This window comes from Ixodes scapularis, unplaced genomic scaffold, assembly GCF_016920785.2.
Source record: "Ixodes scapularis isolate PalLabHiFi unplaced genomic scaffold, ASM1692078v2 PGA_scaffold11__112_contigs__length_91849675, whole genome shotgun sequence".
Lineage (NCBI taxonomy): Eukaryota > Metazoa > Arthropoda > Arachnida > Ixodida > Ixodidae > Ixodes > Ixodes scapularis.
In genome coordinates, this window is record NW_024609837.1 from 41963388 (window position 1) to 41991379 (window position 27992).

A 27992-nucleotide genomic window follows, 5' to 3' on the forward strand; every position below is an offset into this window, starting at 1 on the left:
CGGAGAGCACTCTGGCGCCACTTCTGAGGTGGTCCTGGAACTGTGATTTACTCAGTGTTCGTCAAAGTACTCGAGAAAAGTATTTAAGTTAAGTACTAAATACCTGCTTCATAAAGTATTTAAAATACTTCTCAAGTTACTTTCACTCTAAAGTATCTGGAGTAGAGTACAAATACTAAGAACTGTAATTCAATTACTTTTGAAGATATTTCCGCATTGTATAATTTGTATCGACGTCAGTGACAAATACAATTATTCAGTTGCGTAACTGGTTTACCAGAATTGTTTATTAGCATGCAACAGATGGTGTTGCATCCTTCGGTACCGATGACGCTTACCAACATTAAAATGGCGACACTCTCAGTGTTGTCAGACCATCAAGCACTTTCGCGTAAGGTCTGTGGCAAGCGTTCCACGGCATCCCTGTAGATGACGCCATGATGTCCTCTCGTCGAAGGCGATCACGAGAGGTAACGCCGGAAATTCAGCAAAACAATTTTGTTATCCACGAAGTGTTGGCTCAACTCCTCCTAGCCGATGTGCTGGAATTGTTACGTCGCCGTCGGTAAAACAGACACCAATTCATCAAGCAGAATCCTATCAATGCAGTAGTTGGAAGACTTCTATGACCACCGACTAAAAGGGTATGCAAACTGGCGGCGTGGTCCGTGAACGGCTCACCGCTCCGTGAAAAAAGCTGGACTCCCTTTCTGTGTTTCTGTTTGTACACGACAGCGAGCCGTTGCCAGCCGTGGGGAGTCCGAGAGGGCAAAGCGATGTGACTGGCCCACCCCCTGTCCACGTGCTCGGTGCGTTTCGCTGCATCCGGGAGTCGGACCGGTCGCCCTGCCGCCACGCCCGACCCCACGCAAGTCTTACCGAACGAAGCCTTGAGCTTCTCTCCACCCCGCTCCTGGACGCGTTCGGTAGCATTTAGTGGTTTCATCGTGGAACACGCTATGGGGAGCGAAACGCCGTATCTTTCCGGAACCTGTAGTGGCGATAAGTCAAGTCTCTTCGGCTTTGTAGTGAACTTTCTCCGGCTCGCCACGACCACGGAGTAAGTTTGCATACCCCTAAACATGTCGGAGTTGAAGTCCGACTAACACGACGGACTTCAACTTAAACTTACGGAAACAAACATTCAAGGTTAAGTGCATGTCATGGTTACCAACGGTTTAAAAAATAACTTTAATATTACGCCATCGTGGTGTCGCTGCTGTCGGCACTGCGCATGTGGAGATGCTTCGCCTCAGGCGAATCTCGTTTCTGCGCGGGCTTCTTTATAAACGGTATGTTGGTCGATTGTCAAACTATGCGGAGTGCAAGTTTGTCTGCTTCTTGCAAAGTGTTTGCACTGACGTCAGAATGCCAAGCTCCGATTGGCTCTGACGGAGGGCCGGCGGTGGGTAGACCTCACTGCTGGCCGCCTTGAGGTCTACCCACTATCCATCCAATTGGAGCCAATCAGAGCTAGGCGTTTCTGACGTCATCGTCGTCCCTGCTCAAGAAGCAGACGAACTTGCGCTCCGCGTTCCTTCGGCACAGGCACGCAACGTCTTGACATCGGCAGCGCAGACCCTATCGGTTTGAGCGTGGACTTCACGTTGCTACCCCAGCACCTCCGGGACCTCGGCTATTCCACGCACATGGTGGGAAAGGTGAGTCTAAAGGAGTCATGGTGTGCCGAGCCCGAGCATCTCATTATCGTTCAGCAGCCAATAAGATTGCGACTTTTGCCGATAAGGACGCCGAACAACCAATCCCAAAGCGAGATCATAATAAGTTATATTCGCGTTTCTTAAGCTCTCAGTGACTCTAGCAGACAACTTTACAAGCTTAGGAGCCAGATCTGGTGTGTCACCCACGTGAGCACGCCAGCTGTTATTATCTAATTATCGTAAAAAAATATATACCTAATAGTTACGAACACACGAACGGCTGCAGAGGTGATCCGTGTTTGTTTGACATCATCAATTTCTATTATCGAAAGTTTATCTTTATTTTTTCCACGAAATTTCATTATCGCATTTATTTAGGCTTGTCATATGTAAAACCGCGAGCAATTAACTGTCCGTTCAAATTACCTTTAGTTTCACAGATTGTGCTCGCCTTCCAATAGACTGCAACGGCACCCTGTAGGACGTGATCTGAAACTACGTAAAGTACAGTCTCTAGCAATACTAAAGATCCAGTCAAGGAGGTAAGTTTCAAGTGGCTGTGCTAGATTTTCCTTCGCCAAGACCGCATTGCTTGAGATGCAGATACGAAAGAAGCTTTTTTCTATATACGCTCTCTCCAAAAATCAAGCACCTCTAACCAACATGTGCACCACCGCATAAGCTTCTGCAGGAAATAGGTCTCTCGTGTTGGCCGGAGATAGTACATCTTCTAACACCCTGAAAGTGACAGGTTATTTGCCTTCAAACTGCGCGCCTTCAAATATATCCTATATCTGCGTTTGCCGAATGGTTGATGTGGGTGCTTTAGTTCACTTGGGAAAAAGTTGCGCATGAGCCAGAAGAATTGTTGAAGATTCTTTAAAACATTGTGTACGCCAACTGACCTATATCGAGAATTCGCAACAATGTTTTAAACATATCGCTTTGAATGAGTCGAACTGAGCTTGCGCTGCTGCGCGTCTGACAGTGAAACATGGATGTATGGATCGCTTGGCGGTAGCTTGCGCCACCTAGTCTAGAAACATTTACACACACCCCATTAAATTTTGCTCTAAATTCCGGCTTTATTTAAATCGTCTGAGGCGCCCGCAGTTGTCAGACTTGACTGGATCTGATGGAGTCACAGTGGCCAGACTAGCTTGAGAAACGTCTATAACATGAGGTTGTGGTTGCGACACCGTTTCATTTTATTGCAAACAGTGGCATCTAGGCTTCTGCAAGGACGAGTTCAAGCCCACAAAACGTGGCTTTGACACTTTCTACGGCATCTACAACGGCGACTCCGACTACTGGACACACTTCGCGAGAGACGTAAGTCATTTTGTGTCCGACGGTCTTCACAGTAATTTTAAAGACAATAAAAAAATCTTACCGTCGATTTCAGAAACCTCACTCCAATTGAGGCACTCCTTCACTTTCTCGAAAAAGTTGAGAGGGCCGGCGCCTCAACTGAAATAACGTTTGTAAATTCGGCGGTAAACAAAATTTAAAACAAACAAACTGAAGTTCAGGATATTTGTGCAATGAAGTTCTGTCAAAATATCAATATATGACGCATATAAATACTTCTTTCTAGACTTCATAGCCCGATCACTTCAATCAATCGTTTTGGCCCACACCAAAAAAGATACATATATGGCAAATGGAAAAAGCCGTTAAGATATTAAACAGCAGAGAAAAGATAAAAAAGCAAGCTGGCCTGCAATACTCTTTAGCAATAAGTACGAAACGTAAACATAGCCCGGAAGTTGAAACAATGTAGTAAGATTGACCAGTAGTCGGTGTCACGCGACACAATACCGTGCGAGCTGCAATCACAGGTCCCTAATCCATCTTGCCAGACTTCCTGCGTTCTCGTATGACCCACACGTTTTCCAGACTACGCGTCCAAAAATGAAACTCAATCACTGTCAAACGTGGGTTCATGTGTCTCGTGACCGATCCTTATTACGAACCCCTAGGTGTACCGTGTATCAAAATACCAGCTTGACAATGATCGAGATTCCTCTTCGACGCGCTGTAAAGCATGCTGGAGAAAATCGGAAGCCGAGTGTCTTTTAAGGCACGTGAAGCGAAAGCTTGAAATGCAGAACTCAGGAGTCCCGGGCTCAATCCCTGCCCGTTTCGATCTGGATGAGCATCGTGCCGGCGTGCAGACGTGCAATCACAATTGCGCGATGCACATTAAAGACCCCGAGCTAGCAGTGGGTACTGCACTGGCTAATTTTTTCATCCATAGCGGAGACACCAGGGGCGCCTATTAAGGCTCTGCTATACTCCGGCGTTGAGCGCAGCGAAACACAGAGCGCGCCTTTCATTGGCCGACGAGCAGGAGCTCGATATCTGCGACCAATCAGTATCTCTGTGCGCTGCGATACGCCGCGTTTGCTATACGCTCGTTGTCGGAGTATAGCAGGGCCTTTAGAGCTAACTTCACGTCGTCTAATACATGCACACAACGGACAATTACTATTAGCGAACGCGCGACTTTGACGTGAAGCCACCGCCGTTGGGCTGGATTCTGCGCACGTGCATTGCTGACACCTGGTGTGAGCAAACGCGGGCTTGTTTGCGCACGGCGCGCTGGCGTATAGTTCCAGCTTAGCAATTTCGAAACTGTCGACTACGAGTCTCTGTTCGTACCACCGAAACCTGTGAAACCACCATTCCTTTCAGAACAACATCGACGTCTCGGGACACGCGCTCAAGGACGAGAAGCGAGCTCTGGTCGAGGAGGCCGGACGCTACTTGACGAGCTTGTTGGCTAACCAGGCAGTCCAACTCATTCACAACAGGCCAAAGAACAAGGTGCGTAGCGGTATGAACTGTTTTTACAAGGAGGCATCCTGGCAGCCACCATTCCAAACGACGACGCCTTCACGCGTGCCTCCTTCTCTTACCCAACTCGCATGGACCCACACTGTTCCCTCTCTTTCGCATGCGGATCCATTACTTTTGTAAGTGGTTGTATGCGGTCTACCGGGACCGAGATGTTTCCGTGGTGACCTCCTTACGCGACGTCGCGACCAGAAATCGTCGTACATGTGTTTCGCGCTTAAGTCTCCCATACGCGCAATTCCTACCGTAGGGCCCATCGTTCCACATTGGGTGTGCAAAAACGGTTCCCTAAAACTCCCTATTGTCATTGGCGGACGACAAGCTCGAGGGTCTGTATAAAAAGCACGATGAAAACTTGGAGCCACCGTATGTGCTCAAGTACAAGAAGTCGCACCCGGATTTCTGAAATTTCCCTCACTTACGGCGATGAAAGCGGAATGAATCCCTACCAAAGGCGTCACGATCAGCCCTTGGCCAATGGTAGAAGGTTGACTGCATCGACGCTTCGGGTGGCGCAAGTCGCCATTACGCCATTTTATTGCTTACTGAACGTAACCGTTCAGCGTAGTGAGGAAGAAACAGTCCAGTGGCATGCGCTCTTTTACCACCGTTGGCAAGCGAATGAGGCACGCACCGTGCACAGAAACACCCAGAATGGCGGTTGTCAGAGAAACCTTCGGCTCACCGCCCATAAATTAACCTGTGGTCGCGCGTGCACACTATAATGCACAGCGCATCTCTAAAGCCGGGGTCCCGCTGCTTATACGTCATACAAAAGACAGTCTGGATGCGGATTGGAACACGAGTCACCGCGAGGTCCGTGCTTCGAATGCCGCAGGGCAATGCGTTCAAGGAGAGACTTGGAACGCGGCATTCGAGCCACGGATATTGCGTCACTGGTATTTGCAGACTGCCTTTTGTACAATGTTTGAGCAACGTGACTCTGGCGTCAGTCGAAACGAACGAAGGGTCGTGCCTCGAATACCAACAACGTACGGGCGTGTGGAACTGCGATTTGTGCTTGCAAATCGGGGGATACAGGAGGCGACACAGTTAATTAACACAAACAAGCGATCGGCATTTTCTTTATTCTTTCATCACTTTTAAAAGGTTCCATAAAAATGAAAGACGTTTACAATTATCTGTAATGCCGAATTAGAGCGCAGCTCTTGAGGAGGAGGAGGGAAGGGTGCGGGAAGAAACTTGCAGGGAAATTGTGGGACTATTTCCCGGTAAATTTCCTCGCTAAATTTTGAGGGGAAATTTCTCAACTAAATTTAGCGGGAAAGTGTTCCGCTAAATTTAGTGGAAAAAATGTTCGCTAAATTTAGGCGCCGTCTGACGTCACGAGTGTAACGTCACACGTGACGTCACGTGTGACGTCATTATATGAAAAGTCCCATAATGCAACGCGCGGTCACGCCGACGGCGACGGCGACTGCGACGCCGCTCAAGCCGGAAACGGGCGCCTAAGAGCTGCGCTCTAAGACATAAAGTAATAACTTGTAGTTTAAGAAACTCAGGGCGCTGCGAGTCCCTGTCGTCAAGTATCGCTGCGCTGTGACAGAATTGCGACATTAGCCGGTAAGAATGGCAATAAATGGGTTACGCATAACGAAGCAAGAAGAGTGAGGAGGCTAAGCCCTTGATTTCAGCGACTGTAACGTGCCAGAACGCTAGAAACGCTAGAGGTTCAGCTGGCGTTAGTGTCTACGAGACTTCCGGTTGCAAATTGAAGCAGACAGCATCCAGTCTACTTTTCCAGTCTTCCTGTGTACTCCTATGGGAAAACGTACGTGAAATTTTTCTCTTCGCCAGGAAATCATAAAAATCAGCGTAGTTGTTTTACTCGTGGGGGGTACTATGTAGCTTTATTCACATTATAAAAGTGTAATTTATTTAGTTAATAGTTTTTATTACTTAGCGATATTTAAGTTAGCGAAAATTGAGGCTCAGGTCTATGTTGTACAGCATGATATGCCAATGCAAGCTGTGAAATGGCGATACAAACTATCAATGATTATTGATGCACAGCTTGTTACTAATCCAAAACGTGTTCCTTGTTCCATAGCTCCATGCTTCGTACTTGTCGTCTGTTTTGATTCTTTGGTTTGGCAGACATTAGCATCCTTTTGGTGTTTTGTCAAGCAGATTCACTCTGTGCGCTTCATAGCATTGACTTTATTGGTAGACACGTGCCCTATAAAAGCAGTCTGCAACGTCAACGCGTATTCTACATATGTGTTTGGGCTATTTTAGCGCAGTGTTTGTCGCCATGAATTCTAAAGAAAAATTCTCTGACACATATTTTTGTTAATTCGATTGTAAAACGTTCCAAACTTTTTATTTTGTCAGAACACTAAGCTGCATATGCTCTTATAATCGAGCGCGAAGATAAAACGCATTGGGGTTTTCCCATAGGAATGCATCAATGGAAGTCAAATTTACACTGGTTGCAGTCTGCTTCAAAATGCAACAGGACACTAGTGCCGGCCTGACTTCTAGCGTTTATTGTAATATCTATATGGTTCCTCCGGGTGGCAAAGGCAAAAGGTGAAATTACGTGGTATACCCAGTTTGTGTTTAAGAAGAAAAAAACTAAAGAGGTGCGTGAAAAAGAAAAAACGAATTCGAGGTCAATTACAGAGTATTTTTATCCCGTGAATCCTATTTTCACGTTCGTTTTCCCCGAAGATGTAACTCAACGCGAGAAACCGCGAACAACCACTGACCGGTCGTTACCGCCGTTCCATCATATACCGAGATCTTTCGGCCACCAAACGCTTGTCGCTCGCGTCGCTCGTGTTTTTTCTTACTTCTTTGACGATAAGAAGAGCGCGCGCGAGTAGCTTTGATAGGCGCCGAAGATGCGCCAGAGCGGAGATTCCGAAAATGCTGCATATGACGTGGCGCTCTGAGAAGGCTATATATAGGGGCTTCAGCGGGGTATACTTTGGAAATAATATACTGCAACCTCCATGCACCAAATTAATATATATATATATCAGAATCAGAATCAGTTTCTTTCTGTCACAGCGCTTTTACACACACGTGACAAGGGGGGCCAGGAAAAAAAAGCTGCATGTTTGCAGCTTGACGGGGTCCTGCCCCCCAAAACACAGGGCAGAGCGGCACTGTCATCAAAAACACACAAAAAAACACAGTGAAAATAACTGATGTAACAGGACATTTAGCAATATATTAAGTATCGTCTCAATACACATTGAAATAGATAGATATAACAAACATAAGACAAACAATCATTTATTACCGGCAAGTTTAAATTTTACGGACATTTAACGAAAGTTTACCAACACTCATCTCCAGACACGAAATAAAAACACAATAACGATAACTTATATAAGATATCGTATAAAATAAGTGTCATTGAAGATAGGTTGTGCTTCAACAGCAGACTGAAGTAGAAGATATACCAAACATATGCCAAACATTTTCACTCAATATAAAGCCTGAGCTCTATGGGCATTTAATGAAGGATAATCAACTTCTTGGGAATATAAGGTGTTCAACAGTGACGGTAATCTGTAACTCAACCTCAGGAAGCCAAAATTAGTTCTAGATGATGGGATTCTCCATATATATATATATAGAGAGAGATAGAGAGAGAATCAAAAACGCACTTGAATGGTGTTCATTTGGCCTCCAGAATCACGAATACTGAGATTGTATATATATATATATAATCTCAGTATTCGCGATTCTGAAGGCCAAATGAAGACTATTTAAGTGCGTTTTTTTCATTCCAAATACAGAACCGCCTCAGATTCCCTTAAAGTTGCAAGCGCTGCTAACGCAACGGGCCGATCGGGCCAACCGAGTACACACCAAACGGGCAGCGTCACGTTGTATGTCGTCTTTTCTTACATGTTACCATCGGATAAACCTGTCAAGCTCAAGCAGCGCCAAAAAGTGCATCGCCTTTGTTCGTTTGCTAGATCACCGACTAAGCCAATCACGCACAGTCAATGCGCCGCGATCCTGCGTTTCTTTTCTTGTGTGTGATTGATTTTAGACGATGATGTCAAACACATAAAGGAAGCGAGAACCGTGACGGTGCACTTTTGGCGCCGCTTGAGTGGCTCTCTATAGCAGGGGTCTCAAACACGCGGCCCGCGACTCGCTGGGACGTGGCCCGCGGGCAACCGGCAATAAGAGATACGTTCTATTAACAATAAGTTCTATTAAACTTCACGTCGTGAAGTTTAATAGAACTTCACGACGTGGGGGTGGGGTTTCACTGCTCATAAATGATTCAATGCCATGTGATTTGCTGAAAGAGTTTTCTGCTTCAACCGACGATTATGACGTGTTGTGTGCCGAGACAAGGGATATAATTTTTGCGGTGTGCTATCGGCCACCAGATGGTGCTTTGAATGTTTTTCTTACATTCCTAGAAAATATGTTGGCCTGTGCAAGTTACCGGAGACAAAATGTCATAATAGGTGGTGATTTTAATATCGATATGAATTCTGATAGCGCGAGGAAAAAAGATTTTGAGAGAGTGTTCCTTTCGAATGGGTGTACGAATGCTATTGAGTCATTTACAAGGATTACTGAAACGACGCAAACAACTCTTGATCTCTTTTTAACAAGCTATTATCCATCGTGTATGATTAGTGGAGTTTTGAGTTGTCCAATTAGTGACCACATGCCTGTTTGTTTGTCAGTTCGAACAACCCCCTTGAAAAGGAAAAAGCTAATACTAACGTAACATTCCAGCTTATTAACGAAAAGACCTTAAGCGAGTTTCAGAAAGAGCTTAAGGATATGTGCTGGGACGAAGTTTTTCAACAAGGAGAAGCCAATATAGCTTATAATATTTTCCTCAGCATGTGTTTCAGCACATAAGAAGCACTTTATCAATAAGGAGCGCAAATTCAATAAGAAATTTCGGAAACCTTGGTTAACAAAAGAGCTCTTAAGGAAAATTAAGAAGCGGGAGAGGCTTTATCTAACATTTATTAAGAAAAGGATCCCTTCAGACTTGGAAACGTTTAAGGTCTATCGTAATAAACTAACTAAAGAGTTAAGGAATGCCAAGGAAGCTTACTACATGAACCTCTTTTCTAGCTGTGCAGGGGACACAGATAAGCTATGGAGCAAGCTAAGTGTAGTCATGAAACGAAAACAGAATGTTGAAACAATAGAAAGAATTTCTCTCAATGGACGCGTACTGACAGGAGTTGAACTAGTGAATGCGTTTAACCACTATTTTGTCCATAGAGAACCTGAACTGTGTTCAAATGAGTCTTGTAGTTACTCCCTCTCCGGAAACGAAAGCAGTATTTTTTTACATGCAACCGACAGTGTAGAGGTATGTTCAACCTTTCTTGGACTCAAGAACTCTTGCAGCCGTGATGCTGACGGTATTCAGATAAGACCTGTCAAGTACGTAATTAATGAAATCGTCCATGTCTTGGTTCATATATACAACTTATGTATTTCCACAGGAACCTTTCCAGACAAAATGAAAGTTGCCAATGTTACAGCACTATATAAAAAAGGTGATAGGTTAGACATAAAGAACTATCGCCCAATTTCTATCCTTCCAATTTTCTCGAAATGCTTAAAAAAAGTAATTTTAAATCAAATATCGTCATTTTGTGCAAAATATCAGCTAATAACTAAAGCTCAGTATGGATTCCAAAAAAATAAGTCTGTGGAGCTGGCTCTTCTTGAGCAAAAAGAATATATTTTACAAAACTTTGAGCAGAAGCTTCTGACTTTGGGCATTTTTGTTGATTTTACCCAGGCCTTTGATCATATCGATCACAATATTCTAGTTAAAAAGCTTGAGCGGTATGGCATAAGGGGTCTGCCACTTGAGTTCATAAAATCCTATCTCGGCAGAAGGCGACAATTCGTTTTTCTGAATGGCTTAACATCTAAAAGCAAAGAAATAATCTCTGGTGTGCCTCAACGTAGCATTCTTGGCCCGTTGCTTTTTAGCTTATACGTCAATGATATCGTACATATATGTCAACAGGCGAAGTTTATAATCTATGCGGACGATACTAGCATATTTCTATCGTCCAGCTCCTACGCCGAGATAACCAATATGGCAAATGATGTTCTACGTAAATTAATCTCTTGGTCAAAACAGAACCGTCTAAAAGTTAATTCTAATAAAACTAAAGCCATTTTCTTCTATACAAGAGGAACGCCTATCCCATTGCATTATAACATAGCGTTTAATCACACAAACATCGAAGTTTTGGACACTATAAAAGTGCTTGGCACGTACTTCTCCAGTAACATGCAATGGGACGAGCATGTTAACTTTGTACTACTCAAACTTAGTCGAATAGCTGGTATACTGAATCGAAATAGGTATATTCTTCCGGAATCAGTTAAATTATTAATCTACAATACGCTATTTGTATCTCATATTAACTATTGCCATCTTGTATGGGGCACAACAACAGAATCTAACCTCCATAAATTACACTTAATGCAAAAGAGAATGATACGCGTTATTGTCAATATCTCATACACCGAACATACTGACTACCTTTTCAAGAAATATAACATTCCAAAAGTTCATGACATATACCGAAGGAGGCTTATGCGAGATTTTTATTATAGCATTAGGAAAAATACCTCTACACTCTTAGAAATAGGAAACTTAGAAAAAAGGCAACCTTCGCATAAAACACGAACTCCAGAACCATGGATAGTTCCTCGTTCTCGGACAAATTATGGTGACCAAATGCTTAAGAATACTTTGCCTCAACTACTAAATTCATTTGAGGAGGCTGGCACCGATATATCCTCTATAACCCCTTCTGAACTGAGATATCTTTTATGTTCATTTTCTGATACCGGTGCCCTTAGAACTGCCTGAGATGAAAACGAGATATTTCCTAGAATTGTTTTGTGTTCCTTACCCGACCTAATCATGCTAAATTGCAACTGTATACTAATATGTGGAGCTGTATCGAATGAGTGAATCTGATTGACCAGGAAGTGTTTTGTTACTGTGTGTGAGTGTTTTGTGAGTCCAATGCTGCCATCATTTAAAGGGGGCCGAGGGCCCCACAAGCTGCGTTTGTAGCTTTTTTCCTCGGCCTCCTCCATTCTGTATGAAATGGAAACCAATAAAGAAAGGAAGAAAGAAAGTCCCGGTTCCCATGTCTCAAGCGGACGACATGGCATGCGGAAAAGTTATCTCGTTTCGTCGATTCATTTCCGTTCGAAAAGTATCTTTGCTCTTTCAACTCATCCACATAGTTTATACTTATCTGTGCTCATTTGCTCTTTGGTTTGCTTGATTTTTTGCTTCCCAGCCTTTTGTAATGCAAGCGCAACTTATTCTTTAAAGGATTATCTCGGTTGCGCGAACTCTCGATTAGCAGGAGCAAATGCTAAAGATAGAGCCACAAACCCAAACTCCCGTCTTAAAAAAAATAAAATAAAAATACTTATAAAAGAGTTATGAAACTATTTTTCTACTTTCACTAAATACTACTTAGAATCACTCCCTAACGTTAATAACTGAATAAACTTGCCTTAGCTTTTTTTTCTAAGCAATGGCAGTGGCGAAAATAAAAATCGAGAAATATGAGCGCCGTTTTTTCCCTTAACTTGGAGCCAGAACAAGCGGCCACGTTGCCTGGGGCCTACCCTATGCCTTCAACGTTAATCATAGCCACGTGTTGGGGTCGGCAAAGTAGAAAACGCGTGCAGGTATTAATAGAGTTCGTCTATTCTTATCACCGCAGTGGCTGGACGCGAGTCACTACCCAAGTGTCCGCCGAGGCATTGATTGTTATGAGCCGAAGTCGAGTGCTCACGCAGTTCTCGTGTCCTATTTATGAGCCGCGCTCCACTGTCGTCAGGCGGATGGTTTCGATCCCACAATTACGTCATCAAGCTTTGCGAAGGCAAGACTGAAGAAAATAGTCCCCTTTTATCCTCGCAATTTCACCGCGACAAAGAAACCTCTGAATCAGTGGCCGTCTAGGCGAGCATACTTGGGCCAGACTAGGACCAGCACGCCTCTGCGGAGTCATGAGCATTCCAACCCGATATCATTTCATGACCCGTTTAAAAGACGAGTGTTTGTTCGAGTGTTGTAATAAACATTGTCAGAAAAGCAAGAACTGTCAAACTAACTGACTGTTTCTTTTAGACACTTAATTGTTGTGCTTGGTTAATTCCTGAGGGAATCGAGCAACGGGAACGACAATGTACTTGGTCTCTTGTTCTATTAAAAAAGCCAGCACGTCAGCGGAGTGGCGTCATTTTAATTCTTGTTATCAAAATAGGTCAATGCCCTAAGTAGGCATGTAAACAAATCAAATCTAGATATGTAAATGGCAAAACTAAGTTTGCGAAAAGCATAAAACACGAGGTCCCCCCACACTTCATACGTTGGCCCTTGACCTTTCCGTTGTGGTAAGGTATCTGGCCTTCACCCTCAAATGAGTTTGAGACCACAGCCCTAGAGGGTCGTAGCGTCTGCTACCTTTGACTGCGTTCAGACTTACGGCGAAACGAAGTGTATACGGAGAGCAAGTCGTCTGCTTCTTGCGCAGTGGTTGCCGTGACGTCAGAACGGCACCGAGCTCTGATTGGCTTTGATTGGAAGTATTGCGGATAGACCTTGATGCTAGATGTCTCGAGGTATATACCTACTATTTCCTTTCAATCAGCCAATGAGAGGTCGGTGTCGTTCTGATGTCACTGCAACCCTAGTGCAAGAAGCAGACGAACTTGCGCTCTTTTCTACCCCAGTCTCAGGTATATTCAACATGGTTAACATCCACCAGCTCGCCTGCACCCTTACTATTTTATCTCAATATCCTGTTCGAGCAAAAATGCGAAGCGCCAGGTTTGTCCTTTCCGTTCACTGTTTCGCGCGGTTTATGACATGATCTGCGAAAATGGCAGGGAAGAATGAAGCTTTTATACGTTTATTTATAACGGAGTAGAATTGTTATGAAAGGAGATGTCGAGAGAATGCCTCGCCGCAGCTGTTCCCGTGGTTCTATACTGGTAGCGAACACGAATCTTTCGAGTTGTGACGTAACTCGAACGTTTGGGCGCGGAGCCCGAAACTCGAAAGGTTGGTGTGTGAGGCTCCACCCCAACGTTTGGGTTCATGCACTCGGCGCCAACTCGAATCTGGAGATACCCCTACGTGCACGATGACGCGGCGACGCATTCAGTTGGAGCACAGCAATCCCCGCATTTCCCTCTGATTTTTCTGCTCTCTTTATTCTTTCCTTGGGGCGTTGAAGCGAGCAAATAATAGATTCGAGGTTTACTTCCAGATATTCGAAGATGATCGGGAAAAAAGCACATAATTCTATACAAATTGTTATTTCAAAAATTATGACCTAAATTAAATTTTGCTCAAATACCAAGCTGAACTTGTTTTGTTAAAGTATTTACTACGGTCCTCCAAAACAAACATGATGGAAACCGTGAAAACTATGTTGGCTGCCTCGCTCTACTAAACCGTTAATGGATGTGTGGCATAACAATAACTAAATTGTATGTAGACATTTACTTTTCCTACTCTGCTGACGCTTGTCGTTTAAGCTTGATTGTAGTAAGTCAACACAGCGTGTTTGCTCAGCATCACAGACAAATTTCAAAAAGCCAGTTCACACTACTCTTTATTTCAAAAAGTTGTTGTCACTTTTGGAATGATGACCCGATTAATTAGTGTCATAAAGTTCACATTAAACATACACGTGTTCAAAGTAAGACCATGATGCATTTTAGTGTTTTGCTTGGTCACGGAGATAACAACCACCACCAGTATTGACTGATAACCTTCATTCACGGCGACAACGTTGTCAGTTCAGTTACAATAGTTTGCAGGTATCATGGGACCCAACAGGGATCTTGGGTTTATCCCCACTCCTGCCCGTTTACATCTGGATGAGCATCGCACGGGCGTGCAGTGCTGTATCGTCACTGCGTGATGCACGTTAAAGGCCCCAGGCTAGAAGTTGTACTGCACTGGCTCAATTTTTCGTCTACGGTGGGTAGCAACGTCGCTATAATGTGGCAGACTAAACTCCTCCTGTCTAAACAACTACCGACTGATTTTAGGATCCACCTGCCCGTGCAGTTCATTGCAAAGCTTCGAACAATCTTTCAGTGCCCGATGACTGGCATGCAACCACATAAGCTTGGCCTGAAAAGGTCAAATATCTAATTGATAAAATAAAATGCCGTCAACAACCCATTCAGATTTTATGGCGTGAATTACAGTATCCATAAAGCGTAAAAAATGGCCAGCTGTAGGCATAGGTATTAAGTGTGGACAAACCACGAAGCGGTAAAAATACTGAAATTTTAACAACTTACCACCATGAAAACATGGTATTTGCGGCAAACTGTAGAGGGCCTTCACAACAGTGATGGTCTCCTTCAGGCCGATGATGATGACGAAGGTTCAGTTTTACTCTCGGTTCATTCAACGCACCTAACGAAGTCGGTGAGCTTGCCGTGGTGGCGACGGAAGCCTTCTTTCGCAGCAACTGTGGCTGCCTGGGTCTGGGGAAAGTCGACCCAGCCGTCTCTTCCCATCTGGTTGGCAATGACGCTCGCGACGGCCGTCACGGCTCTGCTTACCGTCGACTGGGCAGTTGCGATGTGCTCACTGGTAGTGACCATGCCCTGGTTGCTCACCTTTGCGAAAAATCTCAGCGCGATCCATGCTGCTCAACGGTCATCATGGTCGCCATCTCTCGTGGAACCGCTAGCCACACAGCCTTAGAGCTGTGCTGTTCGACAATAAGTATTGCCGTCGGAAACAGTTATCGTGCATCGCGAAGGCACACGCGTGCTCGCGTTAAAACCGTCGTTGTTCGCGTTGGTCGAGTAGTCGTTGCACAACAAGCATTGCTGCCATTCTTTTAGGTATCAAAATCTTGCTTTTTATTTTCACTTTCTTGCGATTAGAACAGAAGCTACAAGCACGAGTACATCGCCTCGAACGATGCTTCCACTGAGCAAACGCGCCTGCTCGACGTGGACGTTGAAAGCCCAGAGCAGAGCCGTCTATGTAGAGAGTGTGGCCATTCCTTGGGAAGTATAGAAGACAATTGAGTAGGCGCCATTGGCTGAAAGCGGACTGGACATGTTGCAGGGCGTCTTCACAAATTCGAATGTGGCTAACCAGGAGCCGGAAATAAAACCCGGGTGGCGGTCGCGAGAAACGAAATTAATAAGTGCGTCGGAGTAACTCTCGGTGACTGAAAATATGTTGCACGTGATGTTTCAATACGGTCATCCAAAATCATGGTGGAAGAGCGCGACTAGCGGAGTGATCGACATGATCCATACACCTGGCGACGAGGGCCGGGAATCTGCCGTCCGAGCGGTCAAACTCTGTTCGGGCAAGAGAGAGTTCGAGCGGCACATTAGTTTCTTACATCTTTCGTCATGATCATGATCGAAACATCACGTGCACCCTATTTTCGACCATGAAGGGCTACTACATTTAACTCTTCCGCGCTTATTAAAACGCTTAAAGATGTTTCTCGCTACCACGGCTAGGGGATTCTTTTTGGCTTCTGGTTGGCCAAGAGAGCATATCAAGCCTTCTTTCTGCGGCTGGTGTACCGCAGGAAAGGCTACAAGCGTGAACTCCTTGCTCTGGGGCATATCTTGGCGGCACAAGCTCTCGTGCACCAAGGGCAGCTGCCAACGCTCTGAGCTCGCGCTTCTAGCCTTCGAAGCGGTACAACATAAGGTGAAACGGAGTATAGTGTGAGAGAGTTATAAAGAAATGTTTTATTTATGAGTAGACTAAAAAAAATGATAGGCGCGATTAAAGGAGCTACGCAACAATTTTTGTACTTTGTGCAAATACCGCTTAAAACGGATCCCTAACGTTAATGACCTATGAAACACGCGTTCGTTTTTCACCCCACGCAATAGAAGTCCCAGAAAAAAATTAAAGAAAAACGAGCAGCGTTCACCCCCTCAACTCGCAGCCAGAACAAGCGGCCACGTGATCTGGAGCCGATTATATGCCGCCAGTGTTGATCATAGCCACGCGCTGGGGTTGGCAAAGCGCAGGACACGCGCTGAGTTCCAGACATTGTTATGGCTCGGCTGTTGTCGTCGTTGCAGCGATTGGACACGGGTCACAACCCGAATGCTTCTCGAGCTAGCAATTGTCACGAGCCCAAGTCGATTGCCCACGCAATGCTCGGGTCCAATCTACGAACCGCATTCAAATATCGTCACTTGGGTGTACTGCGATCCCCGAGTTACGTCATCAAATTTTGCAAAGGAGAGATTGAATGAAAATGATCGCTTTTGTCCTTGAAATTTCACCGCAACAAAGGAGTTTCTTGGCCAATGGCGTTGCGTGTGAGAATCCTTGAGTCCCAGGTGTGCCAGTAAGCTCGTGTAGAGAGAAAAACATTCCAATTGAATATCGTTGCACAGCTCCTTTTTTAAACTTATAAGCTTATGTGTACTACCGAATTGAGGGTATTATGAGGATCTTCAGAATACTCGCCTCCAGCACGCGCCAGACAGCTCGTGACAACAAAATGGTGGACAAAATTATGTGGGTGAAAACACCCATAGGATGTGTCGAGTAATGCCGCAGTTAATCTAGCTACGCGACTTCCACTATGTGCCGCGTAGATCATAGTGGTCCTACGTTATTGTGTCGTCACATTTGAAAAGCGACTGCTGGGAAAATGGGTGTTTCGCGAACGTTCCCATGGCAACAGCGCCGAATTGTCACTCGCACCCTGGCCAATGGGAGCGCGCGGTTTCCAGGGGTAGGAGTATAACTGGAACTCGAACGGTTCGCGTTTATGACCGGGATAGCACCCTTCTCATGATGTGACTGTATCTGAACCAGAGCTCAGATACAGCAGGACTCCGTATGCACACGTCGGGTGCACAGTGGAAATATGCAAAAATGAGCAGACGAGGCCTTTTATTTTGGGGGTAAATAATATGGGGGGGGGGGGGGGGGGGGGGGGCTGATCCTTATTAGTAACTCTAATTCAACAATGGTTGTACTATTCAAAACCGTATGGGCACACATTTTTCAGCGAATGGTTTTCATAGTTGCAGGATGGAAGCTGCACCAAATTATCAGAGCTGCAAGCTTACTACCGTAATAACGTTCGTCAGTAGGCAGTATGAAAACGAAAACGTATAGCAAAAGACGTTACTGGCCGAGTTCCATACCAACTTCTGTCAGTTATTACACCGAATAACACGGCTTACCAATAAAATTTTTTGCTCGTTTTGATTGGCGAGCGATGTCACATTTGTTGTTGTCGATTATGCATATGCCATTTTTGTAATGTGATGGGATTGTATAATAGCAGAGACCAAAGGAAAAACTGGATAACCGCTATTTGATAAAGATGCGTTAATGTAACCAACGTGTTTTTCTTAGTGATTTAGAATAATTAGAAACCAATTTATGGTCTTCCAAACTTTATACTTTGCCCTTTAAAAACAGTTTTTTTTTTTTCTTGATGCAGTACTATCAACTTTGAAAACGACGCTAGTGCCCTTTAATTACCGAACCTAATTTCGCAGCCTTTCTTCCTGTACTTCGCCCCAACTGCGGTCCACTGTGGAGGCAGCAACGGAAGTCTGCAAGCTCCCAAGGAATACATCTCCAAGTTCGGATACCTGGCTGATTACGACAGGCAACTCTTTGCGGGTGAGCTCAGCCATTCACTCTTCAACCAGTAACCTGAACTTCAATCTAAACAATATTTGCCTATAGGAAATCCATTCCTATCTCCTCTGCTGGAGAGACAGAAGAAGGGAAGAAAATGAAATACGCCCAATATCCCATATGCCTAGCAGTCTGCTTTCACGTAACTGAAAAGAGATGGCCGATAAATGTCACGCCGCGCAGCGCCTTAGAGGACCGGGGAAATTCCCCAAGAACACATCCTTTGTGTGCATCCAGGCAGCCTGGCTGAGCTCGACAAGTCAGTGGGGCTCATCGTGGAAGCACTGTACGTCTCGGGTCAGCTCAACAACACCGTGATCGCCTTTTCGACCGACAACGGCGGCGCGCCTGTCGGCTTCTCCGCCAACACTTCGCCCAACTGGCCCCTCAGGGGCACCAAGGGCACAGTGGCAGAAGGAGGGGTCCGCGGACCGGGGTTCTTGTGGTCCTCGTCGCTTACTACAAGAGGAAGAGTGACGCAGCAACTGTTTCACGTCACCGACTGGATGCCCACTTTCTACACGGCAGCTGGTAGGTGTCTCAAACAAGAAAAAGGAAACTCGCCAAAGGCACTTAAGATTGGTTATGTGTAGGAATTCAAAAGCATTCCTTCACTAAACGCATTCTTACAAGCAGCGCGCCACGTCTTCCTTTCGCACACGGCGCTCCGGCGGTGACATTACGCCCCCCCTCCCCCACACACACACACACGCACACTGCGCAGGCGCGGCCAAACCCCGCCGGCCTCACGACGGCTTCCGTGACAAAGCATCTGCGCTGCTGTGATTTTCTTTGTGTTTTATTTCTGAGGCGCGTGTTTGATGGCGTAGTTTTATGACCATCTTTCGGAGACAACGCCGACGGATTTTCACGTAATGGGACAAGTAAGGCTTTCGCCTTAAAAAAGTTTTCCGTAAGTTATTAAAAGGGGGATTGGAATTCCAGACGAATCAATGTTCCGAAAATCCGCTGTTTTTGTCCATGTGCACAAACACGGTATTAGACGTTAGTTTAGAAGTACACTCCGCGACACCGCTCGCCCGAACAAGCCATCGCTGTTTTCTTTTTGTTTTTCTGTCAGTATTGAAGTACTGTAATCCAAATTACAACAGAGATGGAAGGTATTCAGTTGGGGTGTGAACGTAAGTCGTAAATATCGATGATCGCCTGTACCTTACCGAAGTAAAATGCGAAAAAGGGCTGGGAAATTGTATTCTCACTAACAGTGTCGCGCAGTGTAGATGCAGAGGCGTCAGCCAATGTGTAGTCATACTCGGATGCATATCTTTATCCATGCCCAATCCCAAGCTGATCATTCATAAGTGATGTTCGGCTGTCATATAGTGACATAGAGTCAATCTATGCTTACCGCGCATGCTTTCCTTACTGAACATTATGTTTTGCGAAGCGACTTACCAAGAAGTGTCTTAATCTTCAATTGAATCAGTCAAGTCATATCTGATTTTGTATTTTGGAGTCGGTCGCTTTTCGAAAGATATGCAATCTTACGCACTTGAAGGAATAACACGTATTCAATGTCATCTCCTGCAATGCTTTCATTGAACTTAATTCCTGCACCGTTGTTAATGTTTACGCCAAACCTCCTTTGTAAAACGGGTGCTTTTGAACTGCGTCTATTCATAATGCAGCTGTTAAAACTTGAGAACATTCTTTCTACGAATTGAATAAGCGAGAAATATTTTCTACGAATTGAATCAAAGTCCTCCTCGAAAACCTAGGCCCTCTAGCGATACACAGAACCTAAAAACAACAGGCAACCTGGAAATATATAAACACTTGATGCAGGCGGCCAAGCCAAAGACCTCACCATGATTGACGGCGTCGACCAATGGGAGTCGCTGACACGCGGAGCTCCTTCCCCTCGCAAAGAAGTGCTCTACAACATCGATCCAATCTCGGACCAGTCGGCCATCCGAGGCGAGCGGTACAAGATCATGGAAGACAAGAACAACAGCCTGTACCCGAACTACGACTGGTACGAACCCACCGGGTCCTTTGCAGCGGGCCACTGGTCTTCTCTCCAGGAGCAGAGACAGGCATGTCTGGTCGCACAGGTGAGCTGGCTCTTGAGATGCCGGTGCAGTGGAGTTCACCTATGGTCATCGACAGCTTAAAGAAACACTGAAGTGAAGAAATGTATTTTTTATAGGTTTAATAGGTTTTTGTAATTGTTTTCGCTAAAACTTTTTGTGGTATATTTACGTTGTTAGACGCAAGTTAGTGGGGGCAGCCCTGCTTTAGGCTCTGCCCCGTGCTTACAAATTTAAGCACCTATTCTTGGCTTTCATTGGTTGGAGAGATGATTGACGTGTGAAATGTCTGTTGTAAGATTGTCTCTCCATGCCGTAATCAAATTGTAGTCAACAATATTTTTAAGTTTGAGAAATAGATAATCTAGATAGAGTCATCATTGTTAAAAAAAATATACCGAGGTTGCCTTTCTGTCTTCGGTTTCAAACAAGAAGGTTAAAAGGGGCAGGAGGTGGCGTCCGTATTCCCCATACACAGAACGAAGTGTAACGGAAGTAGGCGTGGCCACGAAATGCCTTCTTATTGTCTCGGGTATTGAGACAATTCATTTCCAGCGTCTTTTTTTCTATTACAAAGTTCCCCATCTTTACCCACAGTCTCGGGTAATTTGGATTACGGTTAGGAAACTCAGTTAACGGACGCTGCCGTGAAAATATAAGGCAAACATCCGCGTTGTCATGACACTGCCGTGGCAACGCAGTTGTTTGCCCCATAATTTCATGGCGGCGTCCATTGAATCGATACAGAACAGGCGAGATATGGCGCCCAACACTTCCCTGACCAGTAGGAAGCCGGCGTGTAGCGGGCGCTTTCAACACCGCGCCGGGAGCATCGTCTAGAGCGAGTCGTGATAGCTCGGCATTGGAAAGCGAGCGTGACAGTCGTCGTACGCACGAACGCTGAAAATTGCACCGCGAGTTGAGAAAGCCGTACAAGCCCTGCTTCGAGAAGGTGTTGGTCTCCTTCTTCCTCCGAGCAAATAGGCACTATCTTATTTGTTCAGAAGAACAATGCATTCTACTCGTGTTCAAGCTGATGTAAATCTTTCTTGCTTGATGATTCTTTCAAGACACTCTACAGACGTAGAGTGTTTTGTCGTTCATGCTGGAAGCGCCCTTATTTGTGTTGTGTATAGGCCCCCCGCGGGAAGTAAGTCTGTTTTTCTCTCGTTTTTTGAAGAACCTTCTTCATTTCCTCGGTTCGACTGCTAAACCATTTTTTGTTATGGGCGACGTAAATATAGATCTACTGGGAAATGAAAGTGACTCTATTGAAAAAAAAATGTCTTGGCTGCTTGTGGGTGTATAAATACGGTGACACTGCCTACCAGAGTGACTTCGGAACGGTGTAGCTCTATCGATGTTTGTATAGCAAATCTAAACACTAATGAGGTCTCATCAGGTGTGTTTAAACATGATCTGAGCGACCACTTTCCTATTTTTTGTCTCTCGACTCTTCATAGAAAGATAGGTGCCACTTCCAATAAAACTTTCAGTTACAGTAAAATAGATGAAGACTCGTTGAGAAGGTTTCGCGACTACATTTCTGTCACTGACTGGAACAGTGAATATTTAGAAGAGAACCCGAATCTTGCGTACGTCAGTTTCTTAGAAAATTTTCAGCATTGTTACGACAGAGCTTTCCCACTGCGACAAATTAATAAACGGAGAAATAATTTCCGCAAACCTTGGATGACTCCCGATTTATACATACGCGTAAAAAATAAAATGTACCACGACTTTCCTAAGTGTAGAGACCAAGATTTTCTTGCTGCATTCAAGAAATATAGAAACAAACTAACCTGATTTTAAAAAAATGCCAAACAAGAATACTACAAACACCTGTTTTATCTCGATCAGAGTGACCCCAAAAGGATATGGGAAGCCGTAAACACCATAACAAATAACCATAGTCATTCCCGGGATATAAATCACGTGATTATTGATGGGAATCATGTGAGCGGTATAGAACTATGTAATTCGATGAGCGAGTATTTCGTAAATGTTGGTGTACCTTTAGAATCCGAAAATGAGCCCTTACACGGCGGCATAATGACCACGCATTTCATAGCCAATTTGATCATGTTATCGCCAACCACCCCACAAGAAGTAGGTCTTATAAATAAGATAAAAAATAATATAGCCCTGGCGTCAATGGAATAAAACGCGCTCCCATTAAATATGATTCTCAAATTATAAGTAACATCTTATCCTATATCATAAATTGTACCCTAGAATCGGGTATATTCCCAGACTCCCTAAAAATTGCAAAAGTTACCCCTGTCTTTAAAGGAGGAAAACCATATCTACAAAATTGTAGACCTATATCAGTCTTGCCAATATTTTCGAAAATATTTGAGGGAGTTACTCAAAATCGATTATATCAGTTTCTTATAAAGCATGATGTCATAAACAAATCTCAGTATCCAAAAGGGCAAATCATCAGAGCAGGCACTTGTTGAGACGAAAGACAAATTAATATACAACGTGGAAAATAAATTATACATTCTGGGAGTTTTTTTAGACTTTAAAAAAGGTTTTGACACGATTCAACACCATATTTTTCTAAATGAACTTCAACTGTATGGAATACGAGGACTAGCTTTGGCTTTAGTAAAACATTATCTAACAAATCGCCTTCAAGTCGTCAAAATTAACCACCCTGTCTCAACCACGTTGGAAGTAAAATACGGTGCCCCCCAACGTTCTATCCTAGGCCCCTTGTTGTTCCTCCTTTAGATAAATGACATTACTGCTATTCCTAAATCTCCAGAACTGATTATATACGCAGATGATACCAACGCATTTTTCGCCTCTGCCTCCAAAGCATCCCAGTCAATGGGATGCTTTGGAACTAGCAGTTTGACTCCACAAAAATAAACTGCAACTAAATTCTAAGAAAACCAAGTATATAATTTTTGCTCCAATAGACAAACATGATAATACTCCAATAACTCTATATTTCGAAAACACAAATTTAGAGCCCCGAACAAAAACTTTAGGCGTTTGGTTTAACCAGGAGCTTAGCTGGAATGCACATGTAAATAAATTGACTGCCGAGCTTTCTCGGGCAGTTGGATGTTTGTATAAAATACGAAACCTGATTCCTATATGGTAAATATATATATATATATATATATATATATATATATATATATATATATATATATATATATATATATATATATATATATATATATATATATATATATATATATATATATATATATATATATATATATATCACCACGAATTAAGGCGACGAGAAGGCGAACAGTGAACTGAAAAGAAAGGTTTAATGGGCGAACTTGTGCCAACCAAAAATAAGTAACGAAAGAGCGTCGAAGCAGCAGAAAAGCAGGCGGCGATTCGGCGGCGAATCAGAGAGCGCGAGCGAGACTGAGACTGACTCGACCAGGTCGCGGGCAGCTGCTTATCTACCGTGCGTCACTATCTCGAAAGTTCGGCAAAGAAGGTTCGAGCTTCGCGCGCTCGGGGCGAGGATGAACTGGCACTTTCGAGAATAACAAAGCAGAGGGAAAGTTACGTCTGCTGCGAGAATTACCGGGAATCTTCTAGAAGACCGTGACCAAGCGTTGCCTTCTCGGCTCTGCGGGCGGCATTATCGCCCTTTTAAAAGTGCATCGCCTCGATGCAAAACGAAAGGAAAACGGAAATGGCTAAAACAATTACGGCGAAACAAAACAAACATGCAGTGTCACAATCCTAACGCGCGTGGAACTGGACGTAGAACTGAACGTGGATGACTTCGGATCGTGGCTGGCGGCGTCTTGATGGGCAAGTTCCATCGGGGAGCACCTCGTAGTTCAAGACCCCAAGGCGGCGGATGACCTTGTAGGGTCCGAAGTAGCGTTTTAACAGTTTCTCGCTGAGGCCGCAGCGGCGAATAGGCGTCCACACACATACCCTGTCTCCGGGCTGGAACTCCACGTCGCGACGGCGAATGTTGTACCGGCCAGCGTCCACACGTTGCTGGTCCTTTATTCGAAGACGGGCTAGCTGGCGTACTTCTTCTGCTCGTTGGGCGACCAGCTGGGCGTCGTCAGTGCCGTCGTCCGTCGGGTCGTGGGGCAGCATGGCGTCGAGCATTGTCGTCACCTTTCTGCCGTGCACCAGCTGAAAGGGTGTAATGCCGGTAGTCTCTTGAATCGCCGCGTTGTACGCAAACGTGACGTAGGGCAACACTTCATCCCACGTCTTGTGTTCCACATCCACGTACATCGAAATCATGTCGGCGATGGTCTTGTTTAGCCGCTCCGTCAGCCCGTTGGTCTGCGGGTGGTATGCCGTGGTCCGGCGATGGTCGGTGTGGCTTAGGCGGAGTATCTCTTGTGTCAGTTGCGCCATGAACGAGGATCCTCGGTCCGTAATCAGGGCTTAGGAAGCGCCGTGTCGGAGGACGATGGACTCCACGAAGAACTTGGCTACTTCCACGGCGGTACCCGACGGGAGTGCTTTTGTCTCGGCGTACCTGGTGAGATAATCAGTTGCCACGATTATCCACCGGTTTCCCTGCGTCGACGATGGGAAAGGTCCGAGAAGATCCATTCCAACCTGCTGGAATGGTGCAGTCGGGGGCGCAATCGGCTGCAGGAGACCTGCCGGCTTCGTCGGTGGTTTCTTGCGTCGTTGGCATTCGTGGCACGAACGGACGTAGAGGTGGACAGTCTTCGGGAGCTTGGGCTAGTAGTATTTTTTCTCGGATCCGTGCAAGAGTCCTACCGTAGCCAAGGTGACCAGGTGTTGGGTCGTCGTGGCAGGCTTGAAAGATCTCTTCTCGAAGACTAGCAGGAATAACCAGAAGCCACGTCGAGTTGTTGTCCCCGAAGTTCTCTTTAAAGGGGACACCTCTCCGGACGGCGAATCTTGGCAGGTCACGCGAGAAGGCTCGGGGAATCGTACCCCCTCGTCCCTCCAAGTGGTCGATCAGTGCACGCAACTCAGGATCGTCCCGCTGGAGCGCTGCCATGCCGTGAAGGCTCACCGCGCCAAGAAAGTGGTCGTCGTCGTCGTCTTTGGCACATCCGGTAGCTGACTCGACAGGGACTCTGGACAGGCAGTCGGCGTCGCTTGTGTTTTCGGCCTGACTTGTAGACCACGGTCACGTCGTACTCTTGCAGTCGTAGGCTCCACCGAGCGAGGCGTCCCGATGGGTCCTTCAGCCCTTAGCGAAAACTAATACGTTTGAAATATACCACATTCTAATTTGAGTGTATTTGAAATACAGTTCATAATTGTAAGTACACGAAAAATAGACCGAAAATATAAACTTCTTTTTTTTTACTTAGTACTAAAATATACTTCTGAAAATCATTTTAAAATACCTTTACTTCAACTACATTTGAAGTTCCCTTCATGCGTTTCGAAATATGTAAATACTAAATTAATAGGCACAAAATACCTTTCGCATATATTTCTTGAAATATTTATTTAATTCATGCAAAATATATTCCAACCCTAAAAAAATGGAGCAATCAAAAATACGTGCAGAATACTCTTAAAATACCTGAAAATCGTAAATACTGTTGTGTTAAACTCTAAGTACCTTTTGACTGCAATAGTTTGGTAGTTTGACTTAAACTACCAAAATATTGAAAAGCTCCCCTTTTAGAAGCTCACATCAAGCAGATATGGAGTACACTGAAGCGTCTAAATACAACATTTGACTAGTTTGTCAACTGAATTGCGCAGCATCGCACTGATAAGTCAGCCAAGTTTATGTTATTGCTTTTTTTTGTTTTTTCTTTCTATCAAGAACACACCTGATCAGTTCCTTGCACACCAATCACAAATGGGGTTCGAACTACAACTACAACATTTGCTGATGCTGGAAAGCTTCAGCAGGTGCTGTGAACAGATACGTTTGGCGTGGTTTTGTTAGCACAATGTTAGTTCACTGAACGTGTATACTCACCATTGTACGTGATGTGAATAGTGACTTTAATATAGTGACATTAACTACCATATCAAATAGTCAACTACTAAAAAGAAAAGGCAGAACAACTACTGTAAAATATTTATTTTTCGTGGGCTCAATATTTCGCGATTTAGGTCAAAGTTGGAGTTTTCGAATAATTCGCAAATTCTGATTTTCGCGACGCGCTGGGATCGCAATATAGATTTTAATCTTTTTACATTTTGCCGGAATTGTTCACGGGACCTATTTTTCAGAATTGTAGGCGATTCGCGACCTTTGCGAGAATTAGGTCCTCACGAAAATAAAGTCGTTTACAGTATTTTAAAGTGAAGAAACTGCCTTGATTCGCTTCGTCCTAAGTGGTTCTACGCAGAGAAGCAATAACATGTATTTTATGAGCCGTTTGTGTGGATATTGTTTTAGGGACTGCGCCGAATTGTTATTAGTTGTACCAGTGCCTTTTAGTAAGAGATATCGTCCACGTACTTCAAGATACTGTTTCCCCTTTGACAGACTCCCGAGGAGAAGATCGGATACTTGGAACCTTAATAAGCGCAGAGGTGGTCACCGAAAAAATGATTACCTTCAATATGTAGGCTATATAAGGCTCTAGAGCAGTCAACGGGACTGTGAATGAGCTGTTCAGTGCGTCATGGTGTTTGTGTTTGCGTTCGTTTCAAATGTAGCTTTGCGAGATGTATTTAGTAGTGCCTTCAAATACCACAGGGACACCATTTGCTGACAAAACCGAAAATAAAAAAAAATTGTGTAACCGGTTTTTAGTGCATAAATGGCATCTTAAGTGTGAAGGGATAATATTTTTGGTATATCTAAAATATTTTTTGATTCATATTTATAATGTATTTTGAGTACCTTACGCGCGTATTTCGAATGCGGCCAAAATAATACAGAATAAATACAAAATGAATATTCGCACTAAATATATTTCGACTTCGTTTGAAGTACGGCCTCTTTTTGCTAAGGGAGGCTCGCTAACCAACACAGCGAATGGTGGTCGGTGACCACCCGAAAAGGAGTCCCGTACAAGTATGGGCGGAATTTCGTGATGGGGCCCAGACGACGGCCAGACATTCCTTCTCAGTCGTCGAGTAATTGCGTTGCGCGTTCGACAGCGTCCGGCTAGCGTATGCGATCACGCGCTCCCCACCGTCTTGTCGTTGGACCAGTACCGCTCCGGGTCCTGTATTACTGGCGTCCGTGTGGACCTCCGTTTCGGCTGATTGGTCGAAGTGGCCGAGAATCGGTGGTGACTGGAGCCGTCGCTTTAGTTCGTCGAATGCCTGTTGTTGTTCTCCACCCCATTCGAAGTTCACAGCGTCTTTCGTAAGGTGCGTTAGTGGCGCAGAAAGCTTGGCGAAATCCTGAACGAATCGCCGGTAGTATGCGCAAAGTCCAAGGAATCTTCGGACGGCCATTTTGTTGGTGGGCGGTGGAAAGGCCGCTACGGCGCGAGTCTTCTCATTGTTAGGACTTACACCTTCGTTGCTCACAACGTGGCCCAGGAACTTCAGTTCGCCGTAGGCAAACCGGCACTTCGTCGGCTTGAGGGTGAGCCCTGCGGTCCTGATTTCCTCTAAAACGGCCCGAAGGCGTCGCAAATGCTCGTCGAAGTTGGCCGAGAATACCACGACGTCGTCGAGGTAAACGAGACAGCTCTGCCATTTGAGGCCTGCCAGGACGGTGTCCATGACACGTTGGAACGTTGCCGGCGCCGTGCACAGTCCGAAGGGCATCACCTTGAACTCAAACAGTCCGTC

General features: G+C 44.9%; 1 protein-coding gene across 1 annotated transcript in view; it reads left to right on the forward strand.

The window, feature by feature from the left end:
* Positions 1–27992, forward strand: part of LOC8031181 (arylsulfatase B) — a 74626-nt gene that overhangs the window by 12795 nt on the left and 33839 nt on the right. The window contains exons 3-8 of the mRNA XM_042288977.1: positions 1549–1661; positions 2883–2993; positions 4359–4490; positions 18081–18207; positions 18463–18756; positions 20032–20300. Coding sequence (XP_042144911.1) covers positions 1549–1661; positions 2883–2993; positions 4359–4490; positions 18081–18207; positions 18463–18756; positions 20032–20300 — 1046 coding nt within the window. The remainder of the gene's footprint in view (positions 1–1548; positions 1662–2882; positions 2994–4358; positions 4491–18080; positions 18208–18462; positions 18757–20031; positions 20301–27992) is intronic.